General features: G+C 41.9%; 2 protein-coding genes across 2 annotated transcripts; both read right to left on the reverse strand.

The window, feature by feature from the left end:
- Nucleotides 1-347: 347 nt before the first annotated feature.
- On the reverse strand, nucleotides 348-9,894 carry LOC146616796 (26S proteasome regulatory subunit 4). Its single transcript, XM_085373320.1, has 11 exons — nucleotides 9,857-9,894; nucleotides 9,289-9,342; nucleotides 8,585-8,681; nucleotides 8,168-8,292; nucleotides 7,492-7,677; nucleotides 6,782-6,910; nucleotides 6,589-6,685; nucleotides 3,711-3,900; nucleotides 2,708-2,859; nucleotides 2,111-2,265; nucleotides 348-655 (listed from the first exon to the last, which is right to left on the reverse strand). Exons 1-11 carry the CDS (start codon nucleotides 9,857-9,859, stop codon nucleotides 521-523), a joined length of 1,323 nt encoding a protein of 440 aa, XP_085229446.1. The 5' UTR covers nucleotides 9,860-9,894; the 3' UTR covers nucleotides 348-520.
- A 5,213-nt stretch (nucleotides 9,895-15,107) lies between these two features.
- On the reverse strand, nucleotides 15,108-24,706 carry LOC146616797 (potassium channel, subfamily K, member 13-like). The gene is made up of 3 exons (XM_085373171.1): nucleotides 24,370-24,706; nucleotides 19,330-20,096; nucleotides 15,108-15,263 (listed from the first exon to the last, which is right to left on the reverse strand). Exons 1-3 carry the CDS (start codon nucleotides 24,704-24,706, stop codon nucleotides 15,108-15,110), a joined length of 1,260 nt encoding a protein of 419 aa, XP_085229297.1.
- Between the last annotated feature and the right edge of the window lie 219 nt (nucleotides 24,707-24,925).

Below are 24,925 nucleotides of genomic sequence, written 5' to 3' on the forward strand. Positions count from 1 at the left end.
CACTTAAAAAGTTGGGCATTAGTGCAGTGACATTATGCAGCTCCTGGAGGTGACGGCTGAGTGAAACATCACAATCAGGGCGTTTCATCCCAAACATTCTGAGAATCTCTAAATAGCCAGTGTGCTGTGCTGCGTATGGGGAACACACAAAACAAGACTTTGTGTATTAACAGGACTATTTATGACACTCGGGTCAACGGGAGAAGTCTCATAATTCATGTGAATATCTCAAAATGTTGTAGCCAACCAATGAAGACTACAGGAAGTGAAAAGGAAGCAGATGCTGCTGCAGCAAAGTGAAAGAAAAAGTGATGAGAACACGCAGTGATTAGATATTATATTTTGTCATTTATTGTTTTAACACGTAACGGTTAAAGGAGAGCGGGATAAGCCAGACATGACATGCACAAAATATATCAAACTCTCTGAAGAGGCGACTCAGCTGCTGCCTCCTCTCTTTCACACAGCGATAGATAGTGATGGGGTGGGGAGGATGAGAGAAAACAAAAATGTTTCAAGGTTAGAGGTAAAGCCCCTCTGGCGTGCCCTCCTGCTTCTTGTACAGAACGTTCTCCTTGGACTTTTTGAAGTCTTCGTTGGTGACTTTCATTCGGCGCTCTCGCAAAGCCATGAGGCCTGCTTCTGTGCAGATGGCCTGGAGGATGAAAGGAGGAAACACAGGGAGAGCAACAAGAGTCAAACTGGAGGAAAAACAAGCACGTTACACAGTCTAAAAATAACGTAGACTGGTTGTGATAACAGCTCTGATTTGTGCTGTTATTTAGATTCTTAAGTTTATCTTCCTGGATAAATGCTTCATTGAATAATCTCAGGCAAAACCTACGAACATCTAAATAGAACGTGAAAACGGCTTACTTGAAGGAATTCGATACAAATATGTGACAAAGCGGTACGAGCTATAATAAATAAACAGCCGGTTGTTTGTGGCTTGACTTGATGTCAAACTGACCATGAACAGTCATGTCAGTCAGAGTCAGACAGAGCCTTAATGTTTAATGTTTGTCTGAGGAAAGAAAGGACATCCCTAATATTCAAACTCATTGTTTGCTTCCCAAACATTTCCATTTAAATGTCATCCAAGAAATCTCCATGTGTCATTCTGCCATGCTCCACACGAGGGCAGCAAAGCTGTGTGAGTGATCCGAACACTTTGGGCCAGGTCTTTTTTTAACGGGGAACTTAATAAAGTTAATTAAGTGTTGATGTGAAAATCATTTAGAAAATCAACCCCCGCTTGCTTTCCTTCAAGCAGCCTTTTCTGCTCATTTTATTCCCCGTTTTGCTGAGCCACAGTGTGAACTGGCTCGCCGCCAAGCCCTCACACAATCAATAGATGGCTGCAGCATCAGAGCGAGGCCGGAGCAAATGAAGAAAGCAGGACACAGCTCCTCTGCTAGGATGCAAAGAGGCTGGACATGCTTCGTATTTCACTCATGTTTTAAACAGTCCAGCAGAGATCCCTACGCCAATTCAGATTTCAGGTTGAGCATCTTTATCGATTTCTATTTTTCACACAAATGCACAAAAAAATTTAATGGGGTGAAACATTTAAAAACCATCTAAATGCTTTGGCAGACAATTTGAGCTTGGTGTTAGCTAATGCTAAAGCAGTAAAGTGGTTAATAGACTGGTAGCTAAAACTGTCAGGTCTACAAGTACAGCCACAGTTTCAGCTTTTGGAAGTGAACAGCAAACTTTGTGGGGTAATTTCTTAACACTGAACAAGTCATTTCATGGTAGTTTTATTTGTTTACTAATTTTTAAAGTTTAAAAAAATAGTTTTAATGTGAAAAATTATTTTCCCTGTGAATTAAAAATGGATTTCCTGTTTGGCAGAGTCTGCATGGAAGGGAAAAAATGAGCAAACTGAAGTTTGCATTGAGCAGAAAATTCAATACAGTTCGAGTTCAGCCTCACAGCATTCACTTGGTCAAACCATCACAGCTGGAGGACTGGGAGGGAAAAACTTGTGCTGAGCTAGAATGTGTCAGTTTCTGTCTTCAGTTATTGTTTTTTGTGCTTCTTTGTACTCTGAAGAAAAAGGTGTGAGTGCCAAAGAGAGAGAAAAAAGCCTGTAGTCTTCTCTTACCTTGATGTCTGCTCCCGACAGGTCATCCTTTGCCAGGATGAGGTCATCGAGGGTGACATCATCTGCTACTGTCATACGGCTGGTGTGGATCTGGAAGATCCTTCTTTTGGTCTTCTCATCGGGAAGGGGAAACTCAATCTTACGGTCGATTCTCCCTGAGGAGTACGACAGAAAACAAAACATCACAAACTGACTGTGACTCTGTTCTGCCACGAGTCTGTTAGTCTTCAGCAGATCAATGAGTCTCACTCAAAAACCGTCTTGTTAATCAAACTCAGGTGATCAATCATACATTAATAATGCAGGGAAGATATTTATGGAGCTACTTTTCTCATGACACTCCCAACACTGTTCGTAAGCAGGACTTGGAGCAGTGTTTGCTAAAGCTTAGACAGCACTGAGTCTTTTCTGGAAAAACACTGAGGAAGAACATTTTACTGCTCGTGGCTGATTAGAACAAAATATGAACAGTCACTTCCAAAAGCAGCGCTGCAGTGACTCAACAAAATGCAGCCATGTCTTGAATGTCAGTCTAGTTTACAGTACTGTGGATGTGAATAAAGATGGAAGGCCGGTGACAGTCACACTGGTACTGACCGGGTCTGATGAGAGCTGGATCGAGCGTTTCTATCCGGTTGGTGGCCATGATAACTTTAACGTCTCCCCGCGAGTCGAAGCCGTCCAGCTGGTTGAGCAGCTCCAGCATGGTCCTCTGGATCTCCCTCTCACCGCCGGAGTTAGAGTCGTACCTACACAACACAGGCAGTGAACACACCACGTGAAAATCAAAGGCATCCCCTACATTGTCTCCCGTCATGGGCTTGCTTATGGTCCTCCATCAAACAGGCTTCATTTGTGTGGCACCTTTTATTCAGCTTAAAGTGAAGGCTGAGAATTAATCAAGATAAAAACTGGAGAATGTGCTGGACAAAATGTAGACCTTCATCGAGGAGAAAAGGAGGAGGAGGTGCACTGACTGTCGAAATCATAGTGCAGCCTAGTAACCTGCAGTCTGAGGTTCATACAACAAAGTCTGTTTGTTGCAGTGATCTCACAGCGCTCAACAAGAGCAGCACATGCAGCAAGCAAAGAAAAAGAAAACAGTTACAATAGACACATGGGCAGAGGATGGGAACAGTGACACACACTGCTCAGAATTGTTTTATCCTTTAAAGTTTTTACAAACAAATCAGGGAACTGAGCAGCTTTTAATGTCAAGTAGTGCCATATTTTCCTAGCAGCACTACACTGTGCAGCCACCACTTTGTGCAAGCTGCCTGTGGTCACAGAAACACATTTCCTATTGCAAAGACTACACCCTGAACTATTACAACCTGCAGCAGGGTGAGAGGCAAAATGAAGTGTAAAACGTGTAAGAAAGGACTGTGCAGTGTAACTGATAAACTCAGCATCCTGTACTTGAGATGACGAAAACCCTGCAGCAGCACATCACCTTGCACTGTTAATGTGCTGTGAAAGTATATTAAAAAAACGCCGCCATTTATCACACATACTAATCAACACCTTGGCGTCCCCTTCCAGCTCCTCAGCAGCACAGGTAAAGCATCACTGTGCCGATGCTTTCAGAGCTTCTTTTTACCTCTTTGTGCCGATGGCGTCAATCTCATCGATGAAGACAATTGAAGGGGCGTGCTCCTCTGCTACCCTGAAGAGTTCTCGCACCAGCTTGGGCCCATCTCCCAGATACTTCTGGATCAGCTCTGAGCCCACCACACGCAGGAAGGTGGCTGATGTCTGATTGGCTACAGCCTTGGCAAGTAGTGTCTTACCTGGTACATGCATAACAGAGGAAAGCGTAAAACATACCTGCCACACGTCTATATAACTCCCTAAAAGAGTATAGTTTAATCCAAGTGAAACAGAGTCCAGCGTAGGACTGGACTCTGTTTCACTTGAACCTTAATCTTTCATTTCAATGCAACATGAAGAACAGTTAGTCTGTGACCATGAGCCTGCATTCAATTGCGGACATTTCCAGTAAAAATGGCGTCACAAAGAGCTCATTACACAAATGTCATTTCCTGTGGCTGCTGACAGAAAGATCACCAGCTACAGTTTCTAAGAAGGCTTAACTCTTTACCCCTATGGAAGCCTCCTAAAAGTAATGCTTTAAGCTTTGTGCAGTTTGTGTCATATTTCAGGTCTGCTTACAGAACACAACGACTGGCTTTGCATCAGAAGTTAGTGAGGGTGATCTCTGCCGACGCAGCTACCCTTGAAAAATTTTTTTTTGTAAATTTTCTATTCTAATTGTCCTCAAACAAAGTTTTTATTGATTTATACTGAGGCGTCAGAACCCATCATTACGGGTAGACGGGAGATCATCAGATGGAATCTTTATAGGGGAAAGAGTTACACAGCTTTCCATAACATAATCACAGCTAACTCGCTTGTATTACTCACTTAGCTTTATCGCTTTCCATGCATTATGTATTTAACATTACTGGAAATGTTTTATTAGAAGTTAAAAGGATTTTATGAACTCTGAAGATAAAATATTAAACACTGAGCAGCTAAATTAGGAACTCAATCATCTGCACAGTTCATGGCCTTCACACAAAAATACCTTCACTGAAAGAAAGTCAACTTTCTGCAGTCGCCGTACTATTATTTTTCTGTTTAAGATATTTCTCAAAATCCCCTCAAGACAACCATTTTTAGAGTGAAACTGTGAAACTATGTTGCTATGTTTGTTTGGACGCCCTTGAAAATTACAGAATAAATAGCCAAACATATGAAGTGTACCAAAATACATAGCTTTGTGTAGGGCTGGGCTATATCATACCGTTCACGGGAATACCAGTATAATTTTGGGCAATGATAGAAAAATGAAATATCGCGATAGAATATGGGTAAAACGCGCATGCGCACACGTCGGAAAAAGCATGGCGGTGAAAGCAGATCGTTAAATGAAACGGATGAACCAGAACTGGTTTGTAAAAATGCTGCAGCTTCACTGGTGTGGAACTGGTTCAGCTTTCGTCTGTCAGATACACAACAAAGCACTATTTCTGGTAGCGCATGCTAGCAGGCCGTCGTTATTACCGTGTTTTTGGAAAATACGTCACACTTAAAATCAATCCTTTGATTTTTCTGAAAGTCGACAGAGCCCCTTATAATCCCGTGCGCCTTATGTATGAACTCTGGTTGTGTTTACTGACCTCGAAACGATTTTATGTACACGGCGCTCGAAAATCTGTTAAAGGTTTCAGTACGACTTTGCTGAGCTACGAAGCCGCACCGCTTGATGGATTGTCGGAGCATTACGGCTATTGTAGGCGGAGCCTCGCGGAGTGATACGTACTGTGCTTCAACATAATATTACTGTATTGTGTGTGTATAACCTCTTTTTAAGTTTTGTGGATGTTATACATGGTTATGCTGAGGATATGTCGGCCAGTTTCCACTGGAAATGTTTTTTGGTTAAACTGTCAGCGAGGAATTTTCACTGTTACATTTTTATATAACTTAAATGCACATAAAAAACAGCTGCTTGTTTAAGTGAAAATACATTGATGGGTTTTTTTTTTTTGCACTAATAAAGTTGCGGAGTTGTAAAGTATTTTGTCTAGTGTCAATTATATCGTCAATTATATCGTTATCGCAAATTTTCAAATGTATATCGTGATAAATATTTTTGGTCACATCGCCCTGCTCTAGCTTTGTGTTTTTCAACATCTCTGGTTCAATTCTAGCAGGAGAGACAAAGCCCCACTGGGGAGGTGTCAGGAGGAGCATCTGGCGTATAACTCTCCCAGATCAAACATGCAGAGCTGTCTGCTGTGGCGACCCCTCGTGGCAGGAAAGCAGCCCAAAGCATCTTTCTACGTGAAACGGCAATGACATGCAGCGCCTCATAAAAAACACCAGCGAGCTCCAGACACGACAGTGAAATTTACAGCTAAGTCAAAGCACAATGCATGTCCCAGTCATTGTGCTGGGACATGCTGCTGACATCGTCTTCAGTCAAGAACAGATTTTATGTAAACTCATAAAATGAGATATTCAAACAGTGTCGTGTGATTTCTGAGCAGACATTAAGCGATTAAAATATTATAAACACTTGTGGTGGAGTTCACTGTACAACCAATCACCACCACAACAACAACAGTAAACAGGACTATCACTTCTTTTTAAAGGCAGAAACTGATCTTTGGACACTTTATTAAAAAGAACTGATGGCAGAGTTTTTCTTTCTTTCACACTGAATATCATATTATAGTGCCTTATAGTGGAGTTTGAAAATTACAGAAAAGTATTAATATTTAAAGGTTAGATCTGAAAAGGATCTTAAAACTTCTAAGAAGTAGGATGAATGGAGAGATGACACAAAACCACTAAAATGATTTCATAGGTTATTATTTCCCTACAGCATGACTAATATCAGTGTGGACACTAATGTTTGTTGGCAGGAGAAAAAAATTTTAAGAGCCTAAACCCACAGTTCAGAGACTTACCTGTGCCAGGTGGTCCATATAAGATGACTCCTTTGGGAGGCTTAATGCCCATCTCTTCATAATACTCTGGATGTGTAAGAGGCAGCTCCACTGACTCCTGTTAGAAATTTGTTTAAAAATGCAGTTAATCTCTAAAAAGAAGCACTTCACTATAAGACGTCAGTTTGGCTTCTGGCTTCTTGTCATAGTGTACCTTAATCTCCTGGATCTGATTGTCCAGTCCTCCGATGTCAGCATAGGTTTCTTGTGGGGCTTTTTCCACCTTCATCACCGTCACCAAGGGGTCAGTGTCATCCATCAGTACCCCAATCACAGCATGAACCTACAATAATATACAAACACAAGACAACTAGTGTGAATTTTTGAGGTCAGCTAAATTCAGTTTTGGGGAATTGATTAATACTCACTGACCCAAGGTCAATGAGTATTAAGTTAGGTGGTGGAGTTGGGTCAAAAACACTGCTGGGAAGTTCATTAACACTTTTTTTTTTGGTCTTCACTGGTCCTCTCTTCTTTGGTCCTCTCCCCCTGGAGGGGAGAGGGAGGGGAAACAGGAGGACAAAGGAGGGGGGAACAACTAAGCTGTAGTGCCTCTTCACCTCACTGTACAATACCTTTTGTGCAATACTTTTGTAAATAGTCAACGGTGCAATAGACTCAATACTTGAAATGTGCAATTCACTTGTATTTTTATTCCTATTTATTCTATTTATCCCCTTCGTATATTTTATTTATATTGTCTCTGTATTTATATATATATATATAAATAATATTCTGTAACTCTGTAACTTCTGTCGGTGCTGCGCTTTTTTGGAAATCGAATTTCCCAGAGGAACCCACCCGAGGGATTAATAAAGTTCTATCTAATCTAATCTAATCTAAATAAGAAAATATTAATATTACCTTGTGGTTGAGCAGGACAGAGCAGCCTGGCTCCAGAAGATCCTTATCCACAAAGGACAGGATACTAACGTAGTGCTCTGATCCCACTGAGGTGGACACAATGGCATGGTTGTCATCTATGATTTCTTCCAGAGTGCCTACAGACATGGGGGTCCCCCGCAGGTCATCTACCTTTGACCTTTCCTCCTGTAAACACAAACAGCACTGGAATAACTTCATTTGATCCAGACATGGAGCACAAAATGAAGTCAGGTACAAATCAGAATCAGAATCAGAATACTTTATTGATCCCTGGGGGAAATTATTTTTTGACAAATACTGTCAAGATGATCCCACGCTGCTTTAATTATGCTGAGGTATCTGGGTTACAAAAACAAGCCAGACCTCAGCATAATTAAAGCTCCACTGTGTGTTTTTAACCCAGATATGCTTTTACTGCACAGCAATGTGTTTGGGATCATTGTCATTTTGAAAAAGGAAGTCATTGGAAGTCAGATGCTATTCAGGTGGTACTGCATGATGAATTTGAATTCTGAGGTCATAATTAATTAAATTAGTTAAATTAATAATTAATTTTGACAAGATCCCCAACACTACTGTTTTGTTTTTGGTAACTTCATTTCACCCAGACCTGCTTCACAGAAAGAAGTGTGGTATTTGAGGTGCAAATGCTGACCTCCTGTTTCTCTTCCAGGGGCTTCATCTGCTCCTGGTTCCTGATAAACTCTTCCTCCATAAGCAGGTAGTCTTTGATCCGTTCCTGCTTCAGCAGCTTCAGGCGGCACTGAGTGTGAGGTGTAACTGAAAGCAAACAAGCAGAACGTCAAAAAGATGCACAGCATATAACCCAGTTGATACAACCACAAATATTATGTCACACAAAGGAAAAGATTTCAACTTTAGAAACTGCCAATTATCCATGATATCTTGAGTAAAAACAAAGTGTCCAGGGATGCATCCAATGAATTCACACAGAATATCGAATAAAAGCATGGAATAAAATGTAATTATGAATGTCAATTTTCTGATCTACAGGAAAACAAGCTGGCAGCAGAGATTTTTGTTCCCAGTGCAAAGCTTTTCACTCCTTTACCCAATGGTAGTTTGCTTGCAGCATCTGGTCCCTTGGTCTTCTTCTTTTTCTTGCCAACTCTGGTGGGTATTGGAGGCTCATACTTCTTTTTCTTATCCTTCATTTAGCAGAAAAAGAACAAATTAACAGTGGGAAACATTATATACAGTTTCAAAGCTCAAACTACTTATGTAACAACATAAACACATCCTATCAGCCTATTATGTAGGACCTTTGAATACATACCAATACATACAATCCATTTCCTCAAACCATGACGCCAGCAAAATGCAACCCACTATGTAAGGAAGCCACCAGATCCCCTCACTTTAGAGGTAAGAATTCAGTTTCATGTCTTTCATTTGGCACTCGTCTGTTGTACAGTCATGGAGAAAAATGCACATATTTTTTCTGTTCTTTCAAGATTATCCCACAGAGTTTAAATAATATTTTAAGTCCAGGCTCTGTGGAGGCCAATCCTTGACTGATGGTGTTCCATTGCGTAATATTCTATCCACAAATGCTTTTACTGTGTTGGTTGTGTTGGGTTCATTACCATGCCACATTAAAAAAACAAGTCTGGCTCATTAGAAGTAAAATGTGGCATGAAAACCTTTGCACAGTATTGGAAATAAAAAATAGTGACAAGAAGGTACGAGGTACTTGTTCAGACGTCACTGTAAAGATAAACCTTTGCTACCAAAACAATCAGCTGGCATTCTCACCTTGTCATCCTTCTTGCCTCCTCCTGGACCGTGGCCTCCACTCTGGCTTTGTCCCTAGAAGAAAAACACACTTGTGTTAACACAGTAGAAATTAAAGAACGAGTTCACTTTGTCTCTTACAGACGATTATATCTGTAAGCCAAAATCACCAGTTAGCTCAGCGATATATTTAGCGCCTCACAGGCAACTGGAAAGTGCTAGCCCTTTATTTTACACCACGGGAAAAACAAACTTTAACAGAGAACCCGTTGTGCTTTTTAAAACATTACTAACATTAGAAAAATAGATGAAATCATCGATCGAAAATATGAATGGCTTAGATGGCTGAGAGCTTCGACAACGGCACCCGAGGAAAAAAGCAAATGTCGCTAGCCTTTCCTTTCGCTAGCAGACTGATGTTTATGTTTAATTCCATTTTTACTCCACATGTTATACATAAAATAGTCTGAAAGAACGTGGCAGCGCGTATACTGGAGTTTAAAATGAGAAGAATAAAGTTTAAGTAGCAAATAATAGGTTTCAATATTTTAATTTTAAGAGCCGTAGAGAAAATTGCTTGCTCACTTACCATTGTTGCTCGTCGCTATCGAGTGACGTCACAGTACGGCAACACTCCAGGACAAAAATGTGTCAGCCGGAAGAGTTTCACTGCATGGAGAAGTGAGTTGGCAAAAACCTCTATGTTTTATTTAACGTTCTGTGTAAGGTTATCGACCAAAGCCGTGAACGAATTCTACGTGATATTAAACATTATTATGTAGTTACTGTGGAATAAAACAAAAAACAACTGGTCCTTCTTTTATTGATTAGCATGGAAATACTTAAAGTGAATACTTAGCAGTTGATAAGTAGAGAAAGTAAGTCACCAATTTAGTACATTTTAATAAGGACACAGATATTTTTTGTTCACAATTCATTTTAGGGATAGAGATGTTTGCAGACTCCAGTCCAAATTTTGAACATCTTTGCCAAACACATCATCTAATTTAAGTGGTATTACATACAGTGGATCTGGTAAGAATTCACAGTGCTTCACTTCTTCCACATTTTGTTCAAAACCACTTTAAAAAACAAGTCCCACGTGTCATTTGCTCAATACTTTGTTGAAGAATGTTTTGCAGCAATTACAGTCCATTTTTGAGTATGACGCTAAAAGTTTTGGGGCAGTTTCTTCCATTTTTCTTTGCAGAACAAGTCAAGCTCCATCAGGCTGGATGGGAGCGGTGCAGCCCTTTTCAGATCTCTCCAGAGATCTTGAATCAGTTTTAAGTCTGGGATTTTGCTGGACCACTCAAGGACATTCACAGAGTGGTAGCAAAGTCACTGCTTTGTTATCTTGGCTGTGTGCTTTGGGTCATTGCCCTTTAGAAGATGAACCTTTGCTCCATCTGAGTTCCAGAGTGCTCTGGAGTAAGTTATGATCAAGGACATCTCCGTACATTGATGCATTCATCTTTTTCTCAACCCTGACTCGTCTCCCAGTTCCTGCTGCACAAAAACATCCCCACAGCATGATACATGCCACCACCATGCTTTACTGTAGGGATGGTACTGGCCAGGTGATGAGTGGTGCCTGGTTTCTTCCAGACATGAGGCCTGGCATTCAGGCCAACGATGCCAATCTTTGTTTCATCAGAGCAGAGATTTTGTTTCTAATGGTCTGAGAGTCCTTCAGGTGACTTTTGGCAAACTCCATGCAATTTTGACTGTCATGGCTGTGAATACTGTACATGTTATATTTTTGTATTTTATTTTTAATTTTTATTTGTGTATTTTGTGTAGAGTATTGAGGTGAAAAATTAATTTAATTCATTTTGAAATAATGCTGTAACATGACAAATGTGGAAGAAGTGAAGTATGTGGAATTGTAAATATAGTGCTTTTCTACTCTACCTGACTACTCAAAATGTTTTGCACCACTTGACTCACCAGTTCACACAAGCAGTTCTTCTCTATGTAAGTGCTTTTTATCTAACATTCAAACACACTCACACCCCATCAGAGAGCAAAGTGGGGTTAGTACCTTGCCTGAAGTAGCCAGGGATTGAACCACCAACCTTCTGATTTAGTAGCTGACCTGCTGGACCTCCTGACAACACTTACCACCAGAAAGTGTTATGAATACCTCCAAGTGTATTATAATTATAGGGAAACGAATTATGGTTTTTACAAACATACTTTCTTTATGGTAATCTTTCTAGCATAAACATGTTCAGTTTTATTGTTTTTGTTGTTGTGCAAGGTATTTTGTTCACATTAATTTCTAAAAGCAATAATCAGTAAGGCAAATAAGTCTCTAAAGCATGGAGGGTCAAGGCTCACTGATGCACATAGAGAATGAAAGCTGGCTTGTGTGGTCCGATCCAACACTTGAGCTACTGTAGTTTAAATTGTTCACAAAGTTAACACTAGTTCTGATACCAAAACTGTGCTAGAATACACCGAGCAGCGCAGTTTCTTGTGTGTGTGGCTGCAGAGCCTGAGACCAGTCAGAGTGCCCATCCTGACTCCAGTCCACTGCTGAAAGCACCAACAATGGCTACCTGATCATCAGAGTGGACCATGGAGCAATGGAAGTAATTAGTCTGCTCTGAGGCACACACTCAGGCACATGACGTATGAAGAGTTATGTGCACACTGACGATGCATATGCTTTAAAAAGTTTATTAAAAAGTTTAAGGTAATTAGCTGTACTGTTTTGCTAATCCCTGTAGTCAAACATGTGCAAAGTCACCGCGTGGCAGCTGCTGTCCTTTACAGTACCTGTATAACGCTGAGGCTTTATTGACTTTCTTTAGTATCATTTGCATTTTCTGTAGTCTGATAACTACAGCCACTTTCAGTTATTCCCAAAATTGCTGTATTCACACATGATGGTTTTTTTTTACCCTGGTACACAACGTTTTATCACCTGTTGCAAGCATAATAATAAAATAGCCACCTATTAGGTTTATTCTCAGTGAAGCATGAAAGGTGGAGCACACTGAGGCCACCCGTGCAGCAGTGTGGAATCAACTATATTGTCACATCCCACGTGGCTCCTCCATTAGAGTGCGTATCAAACAGAATGGATATGACAGTGGTATCAGTCACTCTCTGGGTGGTGTCGTGACTTGTTTAAAAAAAAAGAGCTTTGACAAAGAGTCTTTGTGTGTCTACATCTGCCCGTGGCTCTGCTGTCTCACTCATAATGTATCTGTGCACTCTGAGACACACAAACAGGAACACACATTTCTTCAAAGCTGTTATTATCCATGTAGGCATATTGACATATTCATAATTCTTCTCCGTTTGAATAGTTTGTGTGTGTTGCAGTTTGTGATTGCGTTTGTGTGTCCGTAGCAAAGAATCAGTCTAAATGTGTATTTTCAGGTTAGTTTACTTGATGAAAATATAGAAATGTCCTTGTTTGTTCTACAGCGAAAAGTTTTCCAGGCTTCGTCCATGAAACACCCGGGCATTCTGTCAGCTCATAATGAACGTGCAGTAGCAGAGCCAGCTGACTTTGACAACGAGCCAACTTTCTAAAGGATCAACCTGCCATTTTTTGCAAACTTTGATTGTGTTTCTAAAAAAAAAGTGTGTGCTCCCAGTTTTACCATTTTAAATTTTTTGCACCCCCCCCCCCCCCCCCACTTCTCTGTGCTTTCACTCAGTCTGTGGTGAAGCTAAAATCAGGTGGCATTCAGTGGGGAAATTCAGCACAGTGGTCTGCTGTCAGGACCACAGCTTTTCTTTGAAGCAACCAGTGACACCCAAAAACCAACATGTACAATGGTAGATGCACCATATTAAATTTGGGGTATTTTCTTTATTTCAAAGAGAAGTAGACAGAAAAAAAACTACAATTGGCAGTTTGTGTTGTACTAATACTACATGCAGGGATCTTACTTCCCTGGCAGGTTTGCATGGCTGTCATCTCATCAAGACAAAACTCAAGAGTATTCTCTCTCTGCTCTTCATCTTCGGTCATGAGACGCACTTAAAGCTGGGGCAGACAAAAACATCCATAATAACCTTTCAGCATATTGTAATTCAAGTGGTCTGAGAGTGAACTGCACACCTGCACCCCTTCTTGGCTCTGTCGTCAAGCTGCAGAAAGTCTGTGAAAAAATACAGGTCTTTTCAGAACAAATCAGATGAGCTGTATAAAGAAGCATGAAGAGAAAAAAATAACTCCGTAGATGCAACGTGTACAGGACGTCTCCCTGGAGAGACTGAGATTTGAACCCCATGTGAAGTAGTGGGGAGAGCTGCAGGGAAAGCCATGCCTATTTTAAAATACTGACATTTAAATGAATTCATGTCATCAACATTTCTGATGAGCCTCTTCTACACGCTTTAAGTCACATGTACAGCAGGTACTGTCAGAGGTGGAGCCCGGAGGATAACAACCCTGTAATTTCAGTGCAGAAAGCCAGACCATTATTGTAATACATGTTGAAGGGGAAAATATCTTAATATGGTCAAAATATGAACTGCTAAAAAAAATTAAAGGAGCACTTTGAAAGCTCATCAGATCTCAATGGGGAAAATATCCCAGATATAATTCCATGCTGTATGCTTGGCTACATTTTGGATCCATAATATTCTCCTTAGAACCCAAACCTCTGACAACAGATCTGACAATGCTCACTCTGTGCCTGAGGCCGAGTCAGAAGTATTTACCTCAGTTATTTTCCTCTGCTGAGGATACAGAGTCTGTCGTCTGTCAGCCGGGTTAGACAAAAACTATCAGGCCGAATTTCATGAAACCTGGCGAGGAGGTAAAACATTGGAGGTAAAACACTTTGGAGTTGCTGCAGATCACTTTTGGTTTTAAATTTGCAACACAAGGATTGGCTTTGGCTCCTCGAATATTCTTCTAATTGTTTACTGCACTTGTCGTGTGGATCCAGACTAACAGAAAAAAGAAACAGCAAGCAGCACTGAGCCAAAATGTAATAATGAGCCCTGGAACTACATGTTTTTACCTCATTTGTATCAGTACCAAACACCAGCAGGCCTGTGTCACAACAAAATATGAAAATGCCATAATTTCTGTATTTGTGCTTGACTAATGTGAAACAAACTCGGAGTAAACAGAAATCCTACATAATGGGGATCAGTGCAGGCTCTCTGATTCTGCAGAGGGCAGGGCTGCTCAGGGTTGTAATGAGGGAGATTCTGTCTTTGTTGTTGCCATTTGTTGTTTTAATGAATGGATGCGAGCCACTGAATAGTGTAACAACATGGCTGTGAAACATTTACCACAAATGCTGTGAGCGTAGAACTAAAATCTTTTTAGTTAGTCATGTTTTCCCGTCTTTTTTAACTTTCCAAACATGACACAGGGCTTTGTGCAATGACTGCTGTGAGACTGAAGAAACACCACCTTTATTAAAGCTACTTCTCTGACAATAATACCTTTCATGGACCGGGCAGAGTCGTAGTAAGTGTTGTGAAGTGCTGTGAATGAGTGAAAGTTGCAGGTCTATGTGAAGCAGCACGTAGTGCATCAGGCTTTAAAGCTTAGATACAGGCTTTAGGCAGGCTTTTATTTATCACCATGGAAACTGGATTCCTCACAGGGGAACATTCCAGCACGCCTGGTCCAGATGTGGAAATCCAGCACGCTATCGTGCATCTTTCATCTTGCCAAGTTCTTGGCAAGAAGCTGGGCTGAGATGGTTTCCGTCTAAGCAGTAGCTGCTGGGGTCAGCCTTCCTCCTCCAACATCAAAGCTTCTTCTTCCTCGGGGAGGCGGCGCTCAGTGTAAGTGTCATACTCTTTCTCGTGTGTCTTTTGTTTCCTTTAAAAGGATCTCGCGCTGTTTCTCCCTATCTGTCCACACTAGTCTCTGCCAGGCGGTTGTTCATGATGCCCAGTGCACCCACCCCTCCCGAGAAGCCGTTCTGACGTGAACTGGAGCTGGACTGGCGCTGGTTCCCGACTGCCATCTCCGAAAGCTGCTTTTGCATAATGGCCAAGTTCACCTAGAGGAAGAGATTAAAAAAAATCATCACAAGAGGAAACGGAAACTGCAGAAAACTGGGGAAAGTGAAGTGGTACATTCAAGCTATAAAGTCTTGGCAAACAAACACAGATCGAACGGCAGCATCTGATTTCACAGGTGCATTAAAAAGCTGCCAGATGGTATTTCTTCTTTAGTGGGCTGCTTTAAGCAAACAAAGGTGAAAAGTATTGACGCGAGTGTCAGTGATTTAACTTTTGCCACTCAGCAACTTTTACCCTTGATTTTTTTTCTGCACAACAAAGAGCAGAAAATGCAACAGGCTTGTTTTGTATATAATCGGGTGTAAATGTATCCACTGTCAGGTCAGGACTTTATGGTTTTAAGGACTTTGCTTTCTCCATTCCCAGCTGCTTTATTTTACCTGTGGCCATGGAAGTGATTGGAACACCTGAATTCAATGAATTGGATGAGTGAGTGAATACAGTGTATCTGCTGACTTTGGCAAACCTGGCACACGGTTCACCTCCATACTGTTTTGGGTGAATAAGTGCACCACAAACACTTGAAACACCACACACCTCTGACGCCCGTTGCTTGCCATTTTGGCTTTATAGCAGAAATCAAGAGGCCAATCAAAGGATACATTTTTCAGCCAGCAGAAAGAGGATATATTGTGAGTGCGTAAGCTAGCGCGGAGGTTAGAAAGCTGCAAATGTTTACAAAAATGTGGCCGCTCCTGCAGATGATCCAAATTGAGGCACAATTTTTAGACTGTTTTGTTTGTTTTGGCACATCATGGTTTATTATGAGGAGAATGAGAGGATGGAGAAGATGTGTACTGGTACCAGTTTACAAGAACAAGGATGATGGGAAGAGCTGTAGTAACTACAGAGGGATAAAACCGATCAGACACACCATGAAGACGTGTGAAATAGTTGTTGAAGCTACACTGAGAAGGGAGGTGACAATCAGTGAGCTGCAGTATTGCTTTAATCTGAGAAAGAGCAGATGCAATGTTTGCTTTGAGAGTGTTGATGGAGAAGTATAGAGGTCAGTAAAAACTTCACTCTGCCTCTATGGAACTAGAGAAACTATACGATAGGTACCAAAAGAGGAACTGTGGCATTGTATGAGGAAGTCAGGAGGTGCAGAGAAGTATGTGAGGGTGGTGCAGGACAAGAAAGTGGTGAGGTAGGAGTAACAAGTGGATTCCATCAGCACCTTGTTGTTTGCAGTGGTGATGTCTTTATCCTGTCTTCCTTCTCTCACCCCAACCGGTCGCAGCAGATGGCCCAGCCCCTCCCTGAGCCTGGTTCTGCCGGAGGTTTCTTCCTGTTAAAAGGGAGTTTTTCCTTCCCACTGTTGCCAAAGTGCTTGCTCATAGGGGGTCATATGATTGTTGGGTTTTTCTCTGTATCTATGAAGCGCCTTGAGGCGACTTTTGTTGTGATTTGGCGCTATATAAATTGAATTGAATTGAATTGAAAATTGATGGACAGACTGACAGATGAGGCCAGGCAGACGTGGACTATAATGTTTGCAGATAACACTTTGATCTGTAGAGTAGGGAGCAGGTGGACGAGAGTATGGCGAGGTGGAGGTATGCTCCGGAGAAAAGAGGAATGAAGGGCAGTAGAGGCAAGACAGAATACAAGACTGTGGATTAGAGGGAGACAGGTGGAAAGTTGAACATGGAGGGAGTAGAGATAGTGAAGGTAGATGTGTTTAAATGCCTGAGATCAACCATGGAAAGCAAGAGAGCACAGGTAGGGTGGAGTGGGTGGAGACGAGTGTAGTGAGGCCTGCTGTCATGTATGGTTCACAGATGGTGGACGGTGTTCGTTCCTTGAAATATTCACCCCAAAGCAAAAGCTCGTTTGTGTTACCAACTACAAGTTACATCAGCCACCTCCTAACCTGGATACAAAGTCGTCCTTTGAAATTTGGAAAAATGTTGCAAATGTACATATTTCTAGCTGAATTTCCAAGCCTCAACCTCCCTTCTTGTTCCTTTGCTGTTAGTGAAAGCAACGCTTTGATGTGGAACGGACAGACTTACATTAACATGCCTTAGACACACACACACACACACACACACCCCCTTCGCTGCTGTCTCAGAGACCTCACAGTTTTTAAACGCCCAGTTGTATCAGGTTAATAAGTACAGAGCTTTTGTAACTTAATGAGCTCGTGGAAGTCATGCCACCAGAGCTTTTGAACCCTCTAAACCATCAGATCTTTCTCCATGAATGAATACCCATCTGGGGTACAGCCTTATTATACCATCACTCTCTCCCTCGCTCACTTCACCTTGTTTACCTCGACTCTTTCTCTTTTATCTCGTAGACTTTTCACAGCTACTCCAACTGCTCCAGCATCCACCGTTTTAGCTAGCTGGGGAAAGCTACAGATAGACACCAGGGAACACAAACGCACTGTCCTCTTCCTGTTTTGGTTTCACAATTAAGCCTTTGCTTTCCCCTGAGACGGGCACACAGTGGTAGACGGACTGTCATATATATATATATATATATATATATATTATATTTGTCTCTGTATTTATATATGTGTGTGTGTGTGTGTGTGTGTGTGTGTGTGTGTGTGTGTGTGTGTGTGTGTGTGTGTGTGTGTGTGTGTGTGTGTATATATATATATATAACAATTCTGTAACTGTAACTTCGGTCGTTGCTGTGCTTTTTGGAAGTCGAATTTCCCAGAGGAACCCACCCGAGGGATTAATAAAGTTCTATCTTATCTTATCTTATCTTATCTTATCTTATAATGAAAGCAGAGCTTACAGGGAACCGGCCGAAAAGCAAACTCTGCCCATTATTCTGCTGCAGGTTTATCGTGCAAACAGCATTTCCACCTTAATAAAAAGTTAAAGCCTTTGGTAGTGCTAAGTTATTTTAACTGTGCAGTGGAGATTACTATAAAGTGTTTGTACTTGTAAAGAAGGTTATAAGTTTTGTTATAAGTTGCTGATTTCTGTGATATATCCCCCCCCCCCCCCCCCCCCGCCCCTTTTCTCTCTGTTATTGTTGTATTAGCAGTACATAACATTCAAAGGTGGTCTCTCAGATTTAGCAGGTGCTCCAGTGAAATTCCAGGCTCACATTTTCAGAGTGAAATCGATTACCATCAATTACCCATAAATTATTATGTTTTACGTAAAAAAGAAGCGCAAATGAACATGTGGTGCTTCAGAGGTTAGAAACCGTGCTTCACTCTAACAGGGAAATATCATAATTTGCAATAAATTTTACCATCAACCAACACACAAAGACATGAGTTCCTACAGCTTGATAAAAAGTATTCACACAGGTTTCTGATGTCATCAGCTTGTTCTGAGGCTGAATCAGACGATTAAACTCAGTTTCCTGAACTGTACAAAATTTCATTCATCTTATATTTCACTAACAATCCTAACACAACACAAGACAGTTAACTTATTCTTGGTTGTGTCAGTTCAGCAGAATTAAACCATTCGGCCTTCTAATTTTCTCAGTCAGGACTTCCAGGACCTGTAAAGAAAGATCTAAGAAGGATTTCTGATCCAGTGCAGAAGGGCGCACACTTTTGACATTTAATTGTAGCTCACACTGCTCATTAGTCTTGTCTACATGGTGGAGTAGTAGATATGGAAATGTATGGACAACTGACACTCCTGAGGGGCCACAAGAGCTGCTGAATAAGCAGTGCCGGTGGTTGCTTAGCTGTTGATATTCAAAGAACTTTGACGCTGCATATGCATGCAGCCCAGCAGTTCAGCAGCCAAACATAAGACACTGAATATGAAGCATAAGCTTGTATCAAAATAGGAATTCTCCCCCGTATTTTTTCACACATATGTACAGCGAATACAAATATTTTGATCAGTTTTAATAAGAACATATATGCACCGGTAATCACGTGGAGGTTATGGCTCATAAAGAGACATCTGACAGCAGCAGGACAAAGGAGTTTTCCCTCCACTACTCGCGTCAGTCATCAGATTACTCTAAGAATGAACTGCTTGCTTGTAAAGACAGGTGTGATTTCATTCATCAGGTGCAGAGTCACACGAGTGGTCAGTCTACTCTCACCTTGTTGGCTGCTAAGAAGTCCCTCATGGAAATCATTTCCCCAGACAACCTGCGTCCAGTGTCGGTCTCGCTCTCGTTAATGGCGTCTGTCTCGATGGATGGGTCTCTGCGGCCACGGAGGTGGCCCGGGGCCACCACATTCCGACGGGGATGCCGGTGCGGGTGGTGACCCCTCCTGGGGAAACAGCAGCGACAGGGGGCCTCCAGCCTCCTCAGCAGCCAGTTGAGTACCTGCTTGATGACGATGGAGATGACATTGAAGAGGGAGTAGATGCAGCAGACGCCGGTCAGGATGAAGAAGAAGTTGCCCAGCCTGTACGCAACCGTAGCGTGGCCTTCGTAGGCGACTCGCTGACTGCTAACCATATCTCCAAACCCAATGGTGCTGAAGGCTACAAAGCAGAAGTAAAGCGAGTCCAGGTAGCCCCAACCCTCCGCTGCGGAGTACATCAGCGAGGCGCAGCAAGACACCAAAACGGCTGCCGCTCCTAAAATGAGCATAACGCAGTAGACTGAGGGCTTCCAGCCTGCAAGTTCCTCCCCGGCTCCACTTGCTCTGTTTCCCTCAGAGACTTGACGTCCGTTTTGTGGCAGCACAGCCTTGTTATGACGTCTTTCGTAGCACGACTTAAGGACAAAGGCAATGACGGTGATGACACGCTCCAGGAAGAGGTTGAAGAACAGGATGGTAGCCGCACAGCCGAGCAGGCCATAAAACATCAGGAAGACTTTTCCTCCAATGGTGGCCGGGGTTGTCATCCCAAACCCTGACGTTCACACACAGAGAAATAGATCACGTAGTGAGAGTAAATTTACACAGTGTTACTGCTATCATTATAAGATGACAATAGCAGTGGAAGCTCACATTTATTGGTCTTTACCCTCTCTAGTACTACAACCGAACACTCTCAGTGTTGTGATGTGAGCTTTGTAGCTACACTGACAAAGATTGTAGCGGTAGAAGTCTGCCTTCAGTGCTTTTTAGCAGAAAGACCTTCTGACAAAAGCCTTTTAAAATAGACTAACAGAAGCCAGAGGTCATATAAAGACCAACAGAGTCTGATCTAGCTTTTCACCTAATGTCCTCCAGGATAGTCTCCCCCACTGCCTTAAGGTGAAGGTTGATGGATGTTACACTATTGTTACTTTTAGACACCAAATCTGTTTGAAGACGTTTAGGAAAAGATAATGGTTTGATGTGATAAGATTACTTTATGGTCACTCTTAGAGGAAAATCATCCTCATCATCATCAGCAACTAAAATCAAGACAGAAACCTTAAAAGAATTTGGTTTGATGCACATTTTCACAAACATCAAGCTTCTTTTTTTTCTTTTTACCAAAGGCGTTGATGACTGAGCTGTGGCTTGTCGCATCTGTGGACTCTCGATTTTACTTGCCATGTCTGCAACGATGCTAGGAGCTAAGCTCGCCAACTCTGCTGGCGCCCAGTTTGAAGTCTGCCACCTGACTGGGGAGCATGTGTAGTTGGGGTATTGTAATCTAAATTCTGTGTGGTCAGACCTGTGAGGTCATGCACACAGACCCTGACACTCTCCATCTGATAACAACATTTGGACCGAAGCGAAATCACGGACACGGAAAGTGTAACTGAGACTAAACAGGAAGGACTGCTTTGCTGTCAGGCTGCTGGCTGTGTTAGCAGAGTATAACCAAGGCTGCATACCACACGTCTACTTCATGAAACTAGTTTAAAACTGTATGAGGCTATTTTGTTTCCTTCCTTACACTCTCAAAGCAGCATCATGCTGTCGTTACACTGTGCTACATGTAAAAAAGGACAAAGTCAGAGGAAAAATGATTAATGAGAGAACTTTAAATCCTCAGCTTGTACGGATCATCTTTGAATGAAAGGACAGACTAAAAGAGTTCTCGTACGTTAAAACGTCACCTTCACTTGAAAATGCGAGTCCTGCCCATAACTTCTGGGTTTTTTCTTACACACAAGCAAACTAGAGAAAAGTGGCTACCAACCTGCAGCTGCTTTATCTTTTAAATCAAGCTCTCTTCCTATCTGCCATCAACAAAGACGGCCAATTACAACTCTCTACTCCTACTAAGTGAAAAACGTGCTCATGCGACTGCTTTCCTCCACAGGGTTGCCATTGGTGACATGCTAACCCTCTCTCGCTTTGTCTCTCTGTGCAGCAACACTCAGTTTGAGAGCCGAGGTGTTCCAGTCTCACATTTCACTGTATTTCTTTCCACACTATTTTGGCAAATGAAAGACGCAGTGGAGACACCCCACGCCTCAGGTGTAGCTTTTTTTTCTCCAGATTTTTAAAGGTCAAACAGATTTTGCAGATTTTTATTCCAACGGGATCTGAAGATGTTTTTCTGTGACTGACTTTGTCTCTTCTGAACTGGCAGATGAAGAAAATGGGAGTCAGAACATGAGGTCTTTCAGCTGCACCACTCTCACTGATGTCTTTTCATCCCTCATTTAACACTAAAGCTCATGAAGTGCCGTCTGTCTCTCTGCTGCTCTTCTTCTTCTTCTTGACCAATTGTTGAAAAATCGAACTCTGGCTTTTATTTTAGAGTGGAAACGTCATAGTTATACACGCTCGTGCGACAAATTATTGTTTAACAATATGATTGTCCTTTTTACTAAAAACAAAGTTAAACATGACTGTATCCACTCAGGAAAAACACACGGTGCAGCGTGACTAGCTGCCTCCATGCCAGAGGCAGGCGTCTTGTGGAGGGTTTGATTGCCTTCACATTCAGAAAGGATCTCAAGGTGCTAATTGAAACAGAGATTTCATCCAAATGCAACAATAAAGCCAAATGGCCTGGATTTTATAGATGTGTATTTCTTTCCACTTGTTTTGTAAATTTGATGTTGATGAGTCCTGTGAACAAGATATGCGGCGCTTCAAAGAAAAAAGGTAAAATTTCAGCGCCATTACAGCGCTCTCAGGACACAGTCGGGGTTATTTGGGGTTGCACAGCTAAAGTTTGTCTTTTTTGGGTGATTATTTGCTTCTTGATCAATAATAATCATTAAATAATAACTCGATTGTGTCTTTACAGGATGTACGCAGCATGAAACAACCCTTTAGCGTAGTTGGCAAGTTTTTTTTTACAAATAGAAAAACAGAAATGTAAAAATAGGATCTTTATGAATGTGTTTTAGTGATTATACCAGTGTTACTGCAGAGGATATAAAATATGACAAAGTCTTACAGTGAAGCCACTAATTTGTGGGAGTCCTGCCACAGTGGAGTCCAACATCACATCACTTCTTCTACATTTGTAAATTCGACTCAGGATTCAAATTTAAACTGCGATTGGATGTTTGCTACATTATTAAGCCTGCAGTTACTCAGCTGTAACGGCCTCCTTTCTGGATACACTTGTTTTTTCTTACCCAGTTTTTAATGTGTTGTGCTCATAAATTGTTCATAATGTTTATGCTCTTTTTTACCTTTTTCTTTTTACAGTTCCCCCTGACAGTCTAAAGCACCTCATAAGTTTGTTTAATATAGATTTGAAACTGTCATCTAGTTTTCCATCAAATAATAGATCCGCTGTCTTAAACGTCGCAGTGATGCTTTAAATTTGACAGTTAACCAGTCAACAGACGACATTATTACATATCTGTAATAAAAATACTCAAATACTCAGAAGAAACTGAAGAGAAGGGATTTTTTTCACCAGTCTACTCGGTGAAGTCGACCTCTAAACATAATGAATTATACTTGGTTTCCTCAGCACACATACGAGATGCCTTTGAAATAGACTTCTTGTGCCTACGCATACACTCAGGCTGCTGTTCTTTGATAATCGAGACACATTCATCCAAGCTGTGATACACACAGTGCTCTCAGAGAAGATGCAAAATGATGATGTGTTCCTAACGGGGCTTTCCCTGGCAAACACTGAGAGGTGATTGTTGGAAATAAAGATGAGGAGGGACTGATGAAACTGGGGAAGAATTAAATATTATAACAATTTACATATGATTGTTTTGAAGTGGCTGGACACAGCGATTAATATACCATCAAATTACTTTAAGGTCATTTGTAAGATCAGAGATCGTCTCTTGTTACTTATAACATGATCAAAGGTGCTGTTTCCCCCTGCGCTTGTATCATGAATAACTGTGAAGTCATACCTCAAAAAGACAATCCTGTTTTGTTTTTTTAATCCTTAGAAGCTAAACTAAGGTGGGATTAAATGTCTGTTTAAATAAAGCTGTTGTGCACTGTCAGAGGGAAAAGTGCACAACGGCTGACACTCGAGCAGAGGAAAGTGTGGTTTCAGGTCTGTTTTTGAGGCACTTTCACTTGAAAACCCAAAGAATTAAGCTGTATAAGGAGAGTACTTCTATATAAAATATGTTCAGCTAGTCCACTCATTTAAACTGCCACGGGCAAGCCAGTTACAGTCATTACAAACAAATTAACTCCAATCAAGTTGTTATAATGGCTGCAAACATGACCTGTCCACAACATGAAAAAATCTGAAAAGACTTAAAAAGCACAAATCAGAGGAGCAGTTTTGACAAAAAAAAAAAAGGATCAGCTGCAGAACGGTGAGTGATGGCTGTGTTTTTGTCTGCCTCACTGACACTAAAGACTTGAATGCTCTCAAACGGGCAGCCAGTCCTGAAATGGAGAAATAACAGTCAAGGACAAATCTCTGAAGTAGGCATTAAAAGGTTTGTGTGTGAGAGAGGGTGTGTAGTTCTGTTGAACCCACTGAACCACACTGTAAGCACTGAGTCAACTCTCTAAACTGATGCTGAAGTGGATCTGCCTACTTTTCAGTAAAGACTGCTACTGCGTTTCATTTGGCCTGTATAAAAGTTTGATCAAACTGAACCTGGCCAGTCTTTACATTCCCGGGAGAAAGGAATATAAAGTGATGAAGAGACGCATTGATGTGGGAGTTTGCTATTTGCATCCACCAAAAGCACAGAGTCACGAAACAAAAAGCCAGAAACTGATTATGTAAAAGAACGAAAAAGTGATGTATCTGACTGAGTTTGCAGAGGCCAGCATCTTCATCTCACCGATGGTTGACACCACAGTTCCTACGAAGTAAAAAGCGCCCGTGAAGTCCCATCGAGGTCTGATTGCGTCCACGCGGATCCCCGCCACGTTCGCCTCCTCGTAGTTCCTCAGGAAGTTATTCAGCTCTTTCTTACTCAGGTTGTACTTCTGGCTGAAATGTTCGAACCTCTGCGCCCAGCGCTCCTTCGCTTCTCTCTCCTTTGGGTGTTCCAGCGCAGAGAAGACGGCGGCCCCGCACAGGAGATAGACAACGATGAACAGCGCCAGCAGCAGGAACCGCGCGTTATCCTCGTTTATCGGACCGGAGCCGCAGCAGCAGCCGCTCCTGCATGCCATTATGCCGCCGTTGTCTCCGTGGTGCCGCTGCAGTGAGGGACCCGTAGCATGGTGCTCTCGAACACAACGCGCAGTCCTCGGAGGAGACGCTCACATGACAACCGGTTAAATCAGAAAGATGCGTTTTTAAATTGATGAATCAGGTCTTGCAGTTCTTCCTGGGTTTGGCATCGTGCTCGCGAGCTTCTGTTTGCAGCCCGGGTCCGGAGTGCTCAGCCC

Source organism: Diplotaxodon limnothrissa, linkage group LG15 (assembly GCF_057381915.1).
Source record: "Diplotaxodon limnothrissa isolate DT_005_m linkage group LG15, D_limnothrissa_male_GT1.1, whole genome shotgun sequence".
NCBI lineage: Eukaryota > Metazoa > Chordata > Actinopteri > Cichliformes > Cichlidae > Diplotaxodon > Diplotaxodon limnothrissa.